This window comes from Mirounga leonina, unplaced genomic scaffold, assembly GCF_011800145.1.
Source record: "Mirounga leonina isolate KUSES-001 unplaced genomic scaffold, KU_Mleo_1.0 Mir_154, whole genome shotgun sequence".
NCBI classification, from domain to species: Eukaryota; Metazoa; Chordata; class Mammalia; order Carnivora; family Phocidae; genus Mirounga; species Mirounga leonina.
Window position 1 is genome coordinate 27,022,777 of NW_023270389.1, and position 14,242 is coordinate 27,037,018.

At 48.7% G+C, this 14,242-nt stretch overlaps 1 protein-coding gene across 1 annotated transcript; it reads right to left on the reverse strand.

Moving 5' to 3' along the window:
* Positions 1–1,140: 1,140 nt before the first annotated feature.
* On the reverse strand, positions 1,141–3,839 carry LOC118013808 (alpha-1,3-mannosyl-glycoprotein 4-beta-N-acetylglucosaminyltransferase-like protein MGAT4E). Its single transcript, XM_035009596.1, has 3 exons — positions 3,456–3,839; positions 3,159–3,255; positions 1,141–2,291 (listed from the first exon to the last, which is right to left on the reverse strand). The coding sequence occupies exons 1-3, from the start codon at positions 3,837–3,839 to the stop codon at positions 1,141–1,143; spliced, it is 1,632 nt and encodes a 543-aa protein (XP_034865487.1).
* Between the last annotated feature and the right edge of the window lie 10,403 nt (positions 3,840–14,242).

The following is a 14,242-nucleotide window of genomic DNA, read 5'->3' on the forward strand; positions in this document are numbered from 1 at the left end:
CCAAGAGGCCTTTCCTAAGCCCCCAAGAATATTTTAGGAAGAGCAGGTCTGTGCTTCCAAAAGACCATGTACTTAACCCTGACAGGGGCTTTTTTTGTGTGCCTGGCACATAGTAGGCACTCAGTAAGTATCTGAGGAATGAATGAATCCCAGAAGTCAAGGAAGAAGGCTGTTTCAAGAAGGAACGGTAGTGGGCGCCTGGGTGGCTCAGTTGGTTGAGCGACTGCCTTCGGCTCAGGTCATGATCCTGGAGTCCCAGGATCGAGCCCCGCATCGGGCTCCCTGCTCGGCGAGGAGCCTGCTTCTCCCTCTAACCCTCCCCCATCTCATGTACTTTCTCGCTCTCTCAAATAAATAAATAAATCTTAAAAAAAAAAAAAGAAGAAGAAGGAACGGTAGTTAGTATTGTGTATTGCTGCAGAGCTTAGGGGAATGAGCTCTGAAAAAATGCATCTGGGTTTTGACTATTTTTGTCACTACCAATAGGGAAGAGTTTCAGTAGTATTGTGGATGTAGAAGCCAGTGGGGGAGTTAAGGAGTGAATTGCTGACGAGAAAGTGAAGTTTTAATTACAAACTACTTATGTCCAAGCTTGTTTGTGAGGAAAGGATAAAATAGATGGGCACCATGAAACAGCTTAAAAGGATAGAGTTAAGGGCTTGGTTTTATTGCTATCAGTCCATCTGCCGCTTTCCTGAATTTCAGAGAATTTGACGTCTAATAAGAGTCACTTTCTTGGCTTCTTATATCAATTTTAGGGACACCCCAGGATTTCCCCATTTACCCTCCTACTACCACATTACACTCCCCCCACCTCTGACTATGTGTCAAAATAGGAGTGTGTATATTTACACACTCTGTGCTGATCTCAGCATCCCAAAAATCTAACCATTCTGGGATTGACCAAGGCCTTTCCCCAAGTTGGGCTAAGCTATATCTGCTCCCAGAAAAAGATATCCTATAAGAATCACTTGTCTGGGTAGAAAAAGGAAGGAGCCGGTCTCTTGGCATCATGGTGGCACCAAAGGAACCATAGAGTCTCCTCTCTCTGCCCCTCATTCCCTGGCATCTCCCCTATGTCAGTCAGATAGACTGGAATGGAATGGCTTTAAGACTTTAATTTTTTACACCCTTACTGATTTACCTCCAACTCCGAGCTGCTTCCATATCTTTGGTATTTTGCTCCCAGAGGTAAATATGCCTGATTATAAGACCACCAACCTGATCAGCCTTCACCACCAGCCTTACGCAGCTCACATTGTGCCCCATCCTTTTCAGAAATATCTCCTGATTCATCTGCCCTTCGAAGAGATGGCCCAGCAAGGTGAAGCTGGTACAGTATTGAGGCATTCCCTCAGGGTCGTAGCCCAGCTCCACTTGCCCCTTCTTCAGGGCGTACTTTCCATCCACGATGGTGCCTGTCAATACTTGCACTTTGCTCAAGCTCGCCGGATGGTTCAAAATGACTGTCAGGTGGTTCCCTGCACTAACATTGTGGGTCCAGAAGAATGACTCGTCCAGGGTGTAGGCTTCCCAGGGGAAATGAACATCAAAAACCTTCATATCCGTGAAAATGGCTCCAGGTGGGTTGTCAGGAACATAGGGGTTCTTTTTCTGAACTGGTGTGGCCTTCTGGGTGTCATTAGAGATGTGGTAGGAGAACCTCTGGTAGAAAAGGAAAGGTCTGCAGATGATTGGGTTTTTCTGAGCTAGGAGGGTACGGAAGTGGGGGATCAGCCTGTCAAGGGGCTTCTCCTTGTAGAAAAGAAGTAAGAAATGGGCCAGGAGTGGGAGGTCTTTGCTGTGGAAGAGTTTGCCAAGGATGCCCATATTAGAGAACTCCAGTAGCACCCATGGGTTGGACCTCATGGTGTTCACCTTCCAATGAATGTGGGTGATAAAGTTGGGGGCAGAAAAGACATTGTCCTCCAGTAACAGGAAGTATTCAGAGAGCCTTGTGGCAAAGCTCATGAGGAAGGCGTGATCTATATTCTGCTTAGAGTAGAATTCCCCATGATGGGCCTCGTTCCTCATGTCATCCACGGAGGGGTAGGCGTCAGGCGGAGCATGGATCAGTAGCAACTGCCCTGCCAAGATCTGTGGGCTGAAGAGGGTTGAAATATGGAGAACGGTTTCTCTGAGCCCGGTGAGGTCAGAATGTGCCAGGTGGACCAGCACTGTGAGACGTTTCTGCTCAATCTTAGAGGAAGCACGGAACAGAGAGACCAGTGTGTACAAGAGCCTTCTTTGATCTGGTTGTAGCACTGAGGAGATGCCCACTGTCAGCCATGCTAAGGAGAGGCCAAAGAGGGACAATTGTCAGTGTACACTGGGTTGGTGGTAAAGGTGCTCAGAGGGCTAGGGGTTGGGATGCTCTTTGGGACCTACTCTGTTTCTTTCTTTCCTCTCCTATTTCTATTCTATGCTCTCTTTTGGGGATGCTTAGATCGTTGCTACTCAGAATGTGGTCCTTAGTCCAGTAACATCAGTCTCATCTGGAAGCTTATTAGAAATGCAGAATCTGGGTTCCTAGATAAACAGAATCTGCATTTTAACAGTATCACCAAGAACTTAATATGCACGTTTAAGTTTGAGAAGCACTAAGCTAGGTGATACTGAGTCCCCGTGGGTCCCTTTGTGTCTTCTTTGAGCCAGAATTTTGTAGCACATGGTTTAGGTGCTCAGTAAGTATTAGCTAATATTACAGATATTATCATTCTTTTTGTTTTATCCAGTTCATCTTCCCAAAGCTCACCTTTAGGTGAAAGGAAAAGCAGTTCTTCATAAGTCAGGAACCCCAGGTTCCTGTCCCAGTTCTGCCACTGATTGTGTGACCTTGGGCAAGTCCCTTCACTCCTGAGCTTAGATCCTGATCCACAAAACTGAGGGATTTGGACTATGACTCTAAGGCCCCTTCTAACCCAAATGTTCTCTAATCCAACGATTCTGCCTTCCTATAACAATTATCTTTTCCTTCTTCTTCTTCATTCCTGATATATAAATGTCATGGTGGGGAGAGAATTGTCTGCCAGATTCAAATATTCCTGGGCACAGTCCTGCCTTTTCTCTCTCCCTTCTTTCTTTCCTTCCTAACTACCTCACTTCTCTTGATGTTCCTACTTTCCCTAGGATCCCCCATTCTCCTCCTTGGAACTCACTCTTTCTTCTCTGCTGAATTGTTTTAAAATATTCGAAGGTAAGATTGTGCCAGTCTTCTAGTGGTCTCGGGTCTTTCCTTTTGTCATAATTGTCCTCCTAGAGCATTGACAAAAGGCAAAACATGTACCTCCTTTCATAAAAAGAATAGGGTTTAGCCCCTAGAGGCTTCTCATAAGCTTTTCCAGGAAAGAGAGGGAATGGATCACCCTCCCCAGAGTGAACCCAGCACATTCTCAGGATGTCTGACCACTGGCCAAAGTGTGGAGGGCTCCAGCTCTATTTGCTCTCTTCCTTACCTTAACAAATATTGGGGGTGGGGGAGCAGCTTCTTTATGGACCGACGGGTCCAAGTTCATATCCCAACTCCCTTTGGAGCTTCCTGCTCTCAGGTGAAGGGTACAGGTGCTTTGAGAAACTACCTGTTCATACCATTCCCACGCTACATCCTCAATTCCCACACGGAGAGCAAGGGTTGCTACCTGGCCTTTGATAGCCATCATGTTTTGATCATCTTCAATTTCCTCGGGGATTTTCAAAGTGATGAAGAGCCACAGGAATCCGATGCCCACTGACGTTATGAAGCAGCGCCTGACAGAACACCGCATGGTGTCTGTAGGGTGTGGTTCCTGTAGCAAAAAGTCAACATGGACAGCAGCTGGGCACTCTCTCCATTTGTCCATGCCTAGAACTTCTTCGTCCTCTGGAAGCTTTCCCCCACACAATCCCCCATATTCTATCCTTCCTCCTCCTCATTGTTAACTTAATTCCAAAGCCTGCCTTTTTATCTGAGCTGGGAACCTGATGGAATATAATAGCCTTATTCCCTGACTAAAGAAAAAATGTCACCTGTCCTGCGAATTCTGCTGCCTTCTCTTTATAGGTTTGTTTGGAGATTCAACTTTCCCAAAGTTTTCCCTTCTCGAGATGAGGAAGGTCAGCAGGGGCTTCAGTGATGAGGCCCTTTAATCTTGGAAAACAGATGCTACCACCTACCCTTGCTATTTTAAAAAACAGTCAGTTTATTAAAATAGCTGAACTTGAAGTATTGCTAAATGCTAGGCAATTTGGTGACTTTCTTACCTTTTAATAAAGGATATCCTTAATTTATTCCCATCTTTAATCTTACTCACATACCTTGATCATAATATGATTCTGTTAGAGTGAAAAAAGAATTCTTTTGTAAATGTTGGGCTTTGGACTTCAGGCCAATTCAGCCTCAAAAGCACTTGTCTACCGCTTTCTTCCTCTGTTTCAGTGTCTTTTCTCCAGTGAGAATGTGTTTCCCTGATTGTTTCTAAATGATCAGAGGAAAGGCTCTAATATGCCTCATCACCTGCTCTTGATTCTTTCCCTCTATGTTCAGTACACAAAAGAAAAGAAATGGTAGTCGGTAATTTCTGTGTTTCTGAGGCTGTAATATTCTCGAATCTCCCTGTTTTCTGGATCCTTGCCAGTGCAGGATTTCCACAGAGGTTAACGTGCTTCTCTCCCTTAACTATTTAGCTTTTTGGTAAGAGTTTAAGGGTAAAACTTATACATGGTAGGAAGGCTTCACAGAGTAAACTTTTCTTACCTGGTTTCCTTAAGCCAGGACTTCGAGTCACTTAGATGATTCAGATACAAACCACTTGATGTCAAAGAGATCGGCTTCTTTTCTCCAGAACGTAAATACAAGGATACATATCCGGATTAAAAGGCTTTCCAGTGACAGCTGACGGAGTTTATTGCCACAGCCACAGCTCCGTTCTCCTCTGCCCCTCCTGGGTCACTTACCAGTCACGGCCGGAGGACCGCCCTCTTGTAGCCCTCTGAGTTCCACAGACTTCTGGAAGAGGCAGGAGAGAGAGGAAGAGAGAGCTGGGGTGCGGGGACCAATCACTCCAGGCGCAATGACAGAGAGGGTGAGGCCAGCAAAGCAAGTCTTCTAGCTTTGAGCTAAGCCCCCTCTGTGATGTTACTCCTGTTCCCCCTCCACCTACTGCCCCACCATCAGGGCAGGTACAGGACTTACTAGGGCGCAGGTGCGCGCTTCAGAACTGGGAGCTAGTATTCATTTCAAAGACCAGCATCGGCATCTTTTAAGAGAACAGAGATGCCAAGAACTATCAAACCTCCCTGCCGCCATGCCCTCCACTTCCCTGAACCTGAACACCATACGCCCCTCTTCCAGTGGTTGTGCCCTGACTCCCACCCCCTCTCACCGCGTCAGGTGCTTCACCCCTGCAACGACCCTCTTTCTCTTCTGCATTACTCTCTTTCTCCCTCTCTGCTGGACCATTCCCGACATCTTGACAAGGAGCTCCACTCCGTTCTGGTAGGAAAGAAGGCAAAAAGCAAAATCCTGCTCTAAATTCATGCTCTCTGAATCCTGCCCATTCCTTTGCAACCCTAACACAGCAAAACTCCTTGAAAGCCTTGCCTCTATTATGTTGCCCCACTTCGTGATGTTTTCTTTCCTCTTATTCAACCTCTCTGCAACTTTTTTTTTTATATTTTATTTATTTATTTGACAGAGAGAGAGATAGTGAGAGCAGGAACACAAGCAGGGGAGTGGGAGAGGGAGAGGCAGGCCTCCTGTCGAGCAGGGAGCCCAATGTGGGGCTCGATCCCAGGATCCTGGGATCATGACCTGAGCCGAAGGCAGACGCTTAATGACTGAGCCACCCAGATGCCCCCTCTCTACAACTTCTGACATGGTTGACTACTGCCTCCTCCTCGAAACACTTTCTTCCCTGATATCATTCTTGCCACACTGATTGTTTTGTCTGTTTCCTTCCTGGCTCATCCTCTTCCCAACTTGTCAATGTTAGGAGTGTCCTAGGGCTCTGTCCTTGGCTCTCTTCTTCCTACCCGCTCTCCCTAGGTGTTCTTACCCAGTCCCATGGCTTTAAGTATGATATATTATATATGTATGTGTGTGTAACTATATACATATATACAGTACATGTATATATATTTATAGATGTGTACACATTATTCCATATCTACAGGCTTAAACATATATAAGCCTGTGGGTATATACATATATATACGCACACACTGATAACCCGGGGCTGATCTTATCTGCAGCTCTGACCCCTTGTTCTGAGCTCCAGATACCTGACTATTGAACATCTCCATTTGGATGAATAAGAGGTATCTCAGCTTTAACAGAGCCAAAACAGAACCACAGATTTGACGTACCTCTCCAATCTCTTCCTCCCCAAGTTTTCCCCATCTCAGTCAACAGTACCATCCTTTGCCCATTTACTCAGGGGAAGAATCGACAAGTCATCCTTGATGCGTCTCTCTTTAACACTCTACATTCAATCTAGTTAGTTGTGTTACCTTTTCCTTCAAAATGTATCCCCAGCATGACCTTTACTCACCCACCTCTATGGCTACAACATGAGTCTGGGCCACTGCAATGCCTGTCTGGACTATTGTAACCACCTTCTAATTGGCTCCTCACCTCCACCCCTGTTCTGCAGTCTATTCTCCATGTGGCAGAGAGACATTTTACTCATTTCTTTATTTTTTAAAGATTTACTTATTTTAGAGAGAGAGAGTGTGTGGTGGGTGGCAGGGAGAGAGGGAAAGGGAGAGAGAATCCCAAGCAGAGTCCCTGCTGAGCCGGGAGCCTGACTTAGGGCTTGATCCCACCACCCTGAGGTCATGACCTGAGCCGAAATCAAGAGTTGGACACTTACTGACTGAGCTACCCAAGCGCCCCCAGAGAGACCTTTTAAAATTGTAAATCAAATGCTATCCCTTCCTGGTCTACAGTTCTCCAAAGACTTGCTGTTGAAAGTAAGATGAAATCCAAACTCCAAAATCCAAACTCCGGACCATGGCCTACAAGATCCTGTCTGGTCTAGCCCTCTGCCTGCCTCTTTGACTGCATCTCCCCCTACCCACTGGCTTTTTTGCGGGGAGGGGTGTCATCCCTTGGATAGTCCAAGCTTTTTGTCTCCGTATATGGTACTCTTCTTCTTGGAGCTATTCTCTGTAGAATTTCAAAGAGCCGTCTTCTTCCCAACATTCAAATTTGAGCCCAGATGTTCTTCTTCCTGCCTCAGGTCACTTTGCCTACAGTACCTACTCACCACCCCTCCCACCCAACCTCCCATCATTCTATCGTGTGTTCTATTTTCTTTAGCATTGATTTGTGCCAGAAGCCATCTTACCTGTAGGTGTTTATTGTCTGTCTCTATCCACTGGACTAAAGCATAAGCCCTTGAAGGGCAGGGACTTTGTTTTATTCAGTGCTATGTTTACAGTGCTTTGCCTGGTAGTTGGCCTGGAGAACATGCTCCACAAGTATTTATTAGCTCACTAATTATCAGGCATTGTGTGATAATGGTGAATGATCATGTATTTCTTCAATAAACACTGTGCTAGGTGCCAGGACTGTGCAGTATGCCAGAGAAGGGCAATGTATGGCTGATGGGTAAGAGCGCAGGTTCTGGACTCAGACAGCCTGGCAGAATCTGTTTCTGCTAAACTTATTGGCTGTGTAACCTTAGCTAAATGGCTCAGCCTCTCTGAACCCCAATTCCTCATCTAGAAAATGAAGATAATCCCGCCTATTCTTAAGAGTTCTTATGAGGATTTTAAGAAATCATTCACACAAAAATGCCTAGCACATAGCTAGCATTCAGTAAATGTTAGCTTGTTTATTATAAGGAACACCTACCGTTTTCAACCATGACTGTCATGTATTTATTTAGAGAGTGAGGAGAGGGCAGAGAGAATCCTAAGCAGGCTCCATCCATGCCCAGTGCAGAGCCCGAGGCGGGGCTCGATCTCACAACCGAGATCATGACCAGAGCCAAAATCAAGAGTTGGATGCTTAACCAACTGAGCCACCCAGGCGCCCCAACATGGTTGGTCTTCTTTTCCCTCACATTTGGGAGAGCCATCTTACTTTAATTCCTAAACCTTCACCCCAATTTTACTTTTAGATTCTTACACTGATGCACAGCACTTTGAGGACCTTTCCGTATCTTGTCATTTGATTTCCACTTTTCTGAGGGCTTTAGAGGAGGCAAAAAATGGAGGGGAGGGGGAAAATAAACATTGAAAAGCACTGACACCAGGTCCCTCATTAGCACTGCAGTTATGGGTAGGTCATCTATGACACTGACACCGTGCCTGCTGCCAAGGTATGTGCTGGGTGTGGGCTCGGCCTTGGCTGGAAGTCAGAGTTCTCTAAGCCTGGGAACGTGAACCTGACCCACAGGGTAGGGATGGGGCAGGAGCCCACCTCCATTCCAGCATTTCTCTCTGGGTGCCTCAGTGAGTGCTCCCTTGGCAACCTTTGTTCTTTCTGAAGGTCTGAAGTTCATCATTCCACTGGCATCTCCAGGGCAGGTGGCCCCGCACAGCACACAGTGATCACAAGCTCATTTGATTGGCCCACACACTGTTTTTTAAAAATCCGTTTGAAGATTAAATATTTATTTATTATTATTATTACTTTTTAAAGATTTTATTTATTTATTTGATAAAGAGAGTGAGAGAACACAAGCAGGGGGAACAGTAGAGGGAGAGGGAGAAGCAGGCTCCCCGCCAAGCAGGGAGCCTGATGCGGGGCTCGATCCCAGGACACTGGGATCATGACCTGAGCCGAAGGCAGACGCTTAACCATCTGAGCCACCCAGGTGCCCCTTATTTATTATTATTTTTAAAGATTTTATTCATTTATTTGACAGAGAGAGGCACAGCGAGAGAGAAAGCACAAGCAGGGGGAGTGGGAGAGGGAGAAGCAGGCTTCCCGCTGAGAAGGGAACCCGACGTGGGGCTCGATCCCAGGACCCCAGGATCATGACCTGAGCCGAAGGCAGCTGCTTCGCCAACTGAGCCACCCAGGCGCCGCTGAAGATTAAATATTTAAACATGAGGGGAGCTTGTATAAAAACCTAGACTTTTGGCTTCTCTTGAAAATTGCAACTTGTTGCCACCCTAGCCTGACGGGTGATCACCTGTTACTTCTGCCCCCCTCGAGGCATGTGAGTCTTTCGCCACTGCTCCAAGTCAGGTCTTGGGAGACTGGAAGACTATGCTAGATCCCGGTCTTATACTGGGCACCCATTCGGGATAAGGTGCTAAAAAGATGAGGCACAAAATCATCCCTGGGGTTGAAGTCTCATGGGCAGGGGTAGGAAGAAGATGAATAGAAGGTTGCAGACAAGTGAATGATAAATAATGAAAAACAAACTGAAGAGGGAAGAGATGATGACCGATTTGGAATACGATGTGGACAATGTTCTGGAGGACTTACAGAAGACGTGGGGTGGGGTTGGGGGAAGGGGCAGTGGCCAAAATTCAAGATTAGATGGGTATGAGTAGAGAAAACTCACTGCTTGATCTGTATCATCTTGAAAGCTGCCAAAGAGCAGGAAAAAATGAACCGCAGAACACCCTTTTTCAAATGGAGGGTCACAATCCATTAATGGGTTATACAACCAGCCTCATGGGTCTCATGGAGATCACAGCCGAAGTGTGAAGCCCGGGGAGAGAATGGAAGCATGTTGGCAGGTGAAGGGGTGGCTGGTGGTGAGAGTCTGTGTTCCCGTTCCTCAGCTCTAGAGAAATCAGCTTGGTGTTTGGGGAAGATCACAGGCTCTAGGATCACCATTCCAGTCCTGGCTCTGTCATTATCTGTGTGACACTGGCTCATTAACCTTTCTGGGTCTCAACTCACCCCCCGAAAAGCAGAGCCGCTAATAGCCACCTACTTCACCGTGTTGATATGTGTGAGAGATTGTGAATTACTCCCAGCCGCTGGCCCTGTCTCATTCATGCTAGCACAGTATTTCTAGTTGGTCACATTTCACCACTTCCTGCCAGGGGAGAGAAGAAAGGGAATTAGCCTTTAGCATTTAGTGTGTGTGTCTGACCCAGCGCTGGTCACTCAACCGGATTTGGCGGAACACTGTGCATTTCAAATGAGCATGGTAGATTTGATGGTGCTCCCTGAAGTTCCGACATCATTCTTGTAGAAGTCATTTTCTTCCTGTTGGAAGACTTTCATCCCGGATATAGAGAATTCCAAACATTCCAACTATCCAAGGCCATACAGTGTGCTGAGGGGGACGCCTCCGTCCAGAGACCTGAGTTGGGGGCGGTGGTGCTGCAGGATGAACAGGAAACATGAGTCTCCCTCTCTGCCAGACTCTCCGCTTCTCTCCTCAGCACAAGGTTGTTCCACAGGAGTCCAGGGCCTCTGAAGTGGTCCAACCAGAAAGGGAGGAAACACCCTGAAGCTGTAGTGCGGATACCTCTGCCCCTCCCCAACCCTACAGGCAGGGCTGGCCACACCGTGGGAACTGCCCCACTTGCCAGTGTCTGTTGGAGCCTCCCTGGGGAGGGGACCCCGACGAGGGTCAACCAAAGCCCTGAAGCCTGGATCCCCATGGGCTGAGTCAGCAGAGAAGGGATCCCAGGACTGGAGAGGAAAAGGGGGTGGGGAGGGGGAAGAGGTATTTAGTTATCAGGTGTCTCCCCAGGATCCAGACCCAGCTTCCCCGGGGCGGGGGGGGCGGGGAAGAAGCCCAGAGATGAGACCCTTGTCATGGGGTGAGCTGATGCAAAGAGACAGCCCCCATAGCTGGGGGCAGGGAAGAGTAGAGAGCAAAGAAGCCCCACACGAGAGACAAGTCCAGTAGAAGAGAAGGGGTTGCTGGTTCCAGGGAAATGTACAGGGCAGGGAATGGGGGAAGATGGATTTATCCCACTATGTGGGTCCCCATCCCGCACATACTGAGCTATTGTGAGATCTTTTCCTGCTTCACCTGGGCAGCCAGATTCTTCTCCTCCCCAGTCCAAAGCTGCATCCTCAGCCAGTCGGAGCCACAGACGCTCAAGGCCTTTTCCCTTCCCCTTCAACAAATACTTGTGCAGTTTCTACCACGTGCCTGGTGCCAGGGCTAGAGACCATTACTCCTTCCCTCCAGCGGCTTCCAGTCTGGAGGAGAGCCACGTGTAGGGGAAGAGGACAGTGTTAAAGACAAATACCGAGTTAGGAGTGCAGTAGGAGAGAGTAGTAACGAGACGCCCAGGGAGTACACCAAATAAATAAAACAGGCCAAAGAGGCTGCAGCTCCTCTCGAGATCTCAGGGTTTGTGGGTTTCCACAGGGGACATCTGACACCAAACATTCCAGGACACCCAAAGTGGTGGGAGAGGGGGTGGTGGATGGCACTGAATTGGCGGAGGCGCTTAGACGGACTGTGAAGAGGCTGAGAGGAAAGGCCCGTGCAGTGGGGTAATCGGGGGAAAGGAGAAAGAGGAGAGGATCGGCTGGGAAGGGAAGGGTGGTGGTCGAAGGGGTGCAGTACTTGGAGGGCGCAGACACCGGAGGTCGGGGCGGAAGGCGGGCGCACCGCCGACACCGGGAGCCCTGGCAAGTGGTCGGAGGCGGCGGGCGGCGGAGGGGGTGGAGAGCGGCCCCTACACGTGCGCTACGTGCTGCGCGGGCCGCCGCCCCCTCCCTGGCTGCTGGGGAGTCGGGCCTGCCCCTCATCCCGGAGCCCAGTCCCCCGGCAATGCGCGGGGGACTGGCGGCGGGGGGGGGTTGGGGGAGGGAGAAAGTCGCTCCCCCAGTCTGCAACCCTGGAGCGCGGTCGTCCCATAGAGACGACCGGAAGGAACGCGGGGAGAGCCTCATCACCAGGCGGGCGGATCTAGGGGCGAAGGCTGCAGATCTGGGGCGCAGGCCGGGGGGCGGGGTAGGATCGCGCAGGTTCGGGGAGTGAGGCCTGGGGGCCGAGGGAGCCGGCTGAGGATGGAGACCCTTAGGAATGTGTCCAAAGGACCTGGGGCTGCACGAATAGGGGTGGTTTGGGGGACGGAGGCCCGGGTGGGGCGGAGTGTTGTCCAAGAGTAAGGAGGGGGTTCCTGGAGACGTGGCACTCCGAGCGGGGCTTGGTTCCGCTTCGGCCGCCCGGGCTCCAACCCCGCTCTCCCCCGGGAAGCCACACCGGACCCCGCCCAGGCCTCGTACCCAGGTCTCTGGGAGCTCCAGCCCAGGGACCTTCGGGCCGGGGTTGCCCAGGTCCGGCCTCTGGGGCGTCCGGCCAGCCCCAGACGAGACAATGCGGCCCGGGCCCCGCCCCCGGAGGCTGATGCGGCCCCGGCCGCGGCCAATCACCGCCTGTGGCTAGGCTCTTTAAAAAAAGAAGAGCCGGCCGCGGTGTGGCTGTCAGCTGGGGAGGGATCCCTCCGCCCATGTAAACACACATCATAAAGGGCAAGGGAAGCGTCTTCTGCGGGGCGGGGGGGAGTTGTCGCCTTCCCGGAGAGCCCTCTGGGTCCCTAGGTTCCCCTCACTACCCTGGCAACCGCCCCCTCCCTCAACGTCACATCGGGTCCGTGGGGAGCCAAACAGCTGCTGCCAGATCTGGGAGCAACAGAATCTCATCGCTTAGGGTCACTACCGGAAATGGAGAGAGCTTGGGAGTTGGGCGCGTGAGGGAGTCCTAGTACACGGCCGAGGATTGGGAAAGCTTTTCCTAGGCTGGTTCTTCCAATGCACCTCAGTTAAGTGTTAGTCATTACTGATATATGTCTAGAATTTTTCCCAAAGTTACACCTATCCGGGTTGAAGAATGCCAGTGTTAAGCGTGAAAATAGTCTTAACGCTCTCCCAGGAAAGAGCACATGACAGGAAATCAACTGCAGCAAGACCCTCAAAGGCATATACACCCACGGCAAAGAGCAACAATGATTTTTCTCCCCCAACATTTTATTATGAAAAATTTTCAAATATTCAGCAAAGTTAAAAGAATTCTGCAGCAAATTCCTCTAGACCCACCGTTTAGGTTTACCATTAACATTTTATTATAACTTACTATATCTCGTATCTATCTTACAGTGATGACTTTTTCTCCAGTAGGATGCCGGCTGCCCCTTGGCTTAAGTCTCTGTTGCAACGGGGAGACAAACAGGCTCTCCTAGGTTCGAAACCCTAGAGAGCTAAGAAAAGCAGTACCTTCTGTAAGGACTTTTTGAACTCTTTTGGGGCCAAGTACCTCTGGGAAGAGTTTATTGAAGAGGAAGCTTCTCCCCTCCCCTCTTTTTAAATTGAAGATTCCTTGAGGGTAAGAGAGACTTCTTTCCTCTAGGTGAATCTGAAAGCAGAGCTAGGACTAATGTTGACCCAAACAGTACTTTCATGGGTTTGGCTGCTTTTTGGGTAAGAGAGATATTTTTGGTGTTGAGGTCCTACTTGTTGAATTTCCTCTCTCCCCTTTTCTGGGCAGGACACTAGGCACTCATCCTGCCCCCCCCCCCATCCCAAAAGTGTTCATATCTCTCAAAGTTACTTAACCTCTCTGTGCCTCCATTGCTTCCTCTGCAAAATGAACATAATAGCAGTACCTACTCAACAGGATGGTAGATTCAATGAGCACAACAGTGCTTTACACACAGTAAGCATTAGATAAATAATGGCTATCACTCATATGCCAAAAGCTCCAGATTTACATCTCCACTTTTGATCTCTCCTCTTCAGATTTATACTATTCAGCCTGTTAAATATTTCCAACTGTACCAAAGAAACCTCAAACTCAAGATAATTCAGAACGTATCCAGAAGCGAACACATTATCTCCCTCCTCATACTGATTTCTCATGTATATAATCTAGAGGAATTTCGCAGCAATGCCAATGGGCCAAGCAACCATTCAGGCACGTACCTTAGACGCCTGAATCATCCTCCATACCTTACTGTTCCTCCCCAGTTTATCACTGAGTCCTAATTTTATCTCCTACATTTGCATCCCTTCTTCCTAATGAATAGTACCACTGCCTTAATTTAGGCACCATCGTTTCTCATCTAGATTATTTTTAAAGTCTTTTGCTTCACTCACAACCACCTCGTTCTTATATTGCTCAAGGATCACTTTTCCCTGCAACACCCCTCTTTCCAAAAGATAGTCTCTTATCACTTGTTAGCTGTATGAATTTGGGCAAACTGCTTTTAACCTGTGCCTCACTTTCCATTTGTAAAATGGAAATAAGAGTATCAGCCTCAGAGGGTTGTTGTGTAGATTAAATGATTAATCATGCAAAGCACTTAGAACAGTGCCCAGGATATGCAA

Bases quoted from the DNA above. Each gene is read 5' to 3' on its own strand.
- LOC118013808 (XM_035009596.1), bottom strand. From the start codon at position 3,839: ATGGACAAATGGAGAGAGTGCCCAGCTGCTGTCCATGTTGACTTTTTG. The intron at 3,256-3,455 runs GTAAGGAAGAGA...TCAATGCTCTAG, and splicing joins CACCCCCAATATTTGTTAAG to GAGGACAATTATGACAAAAG. The intron at 2,292-3,158 runs GTGAGTTCCAAG...GCCTCTCCTTAG, and splicing joins AATTCAGCAGAGAAGAAAGA to CATGGCTGACAGTGGGCATC.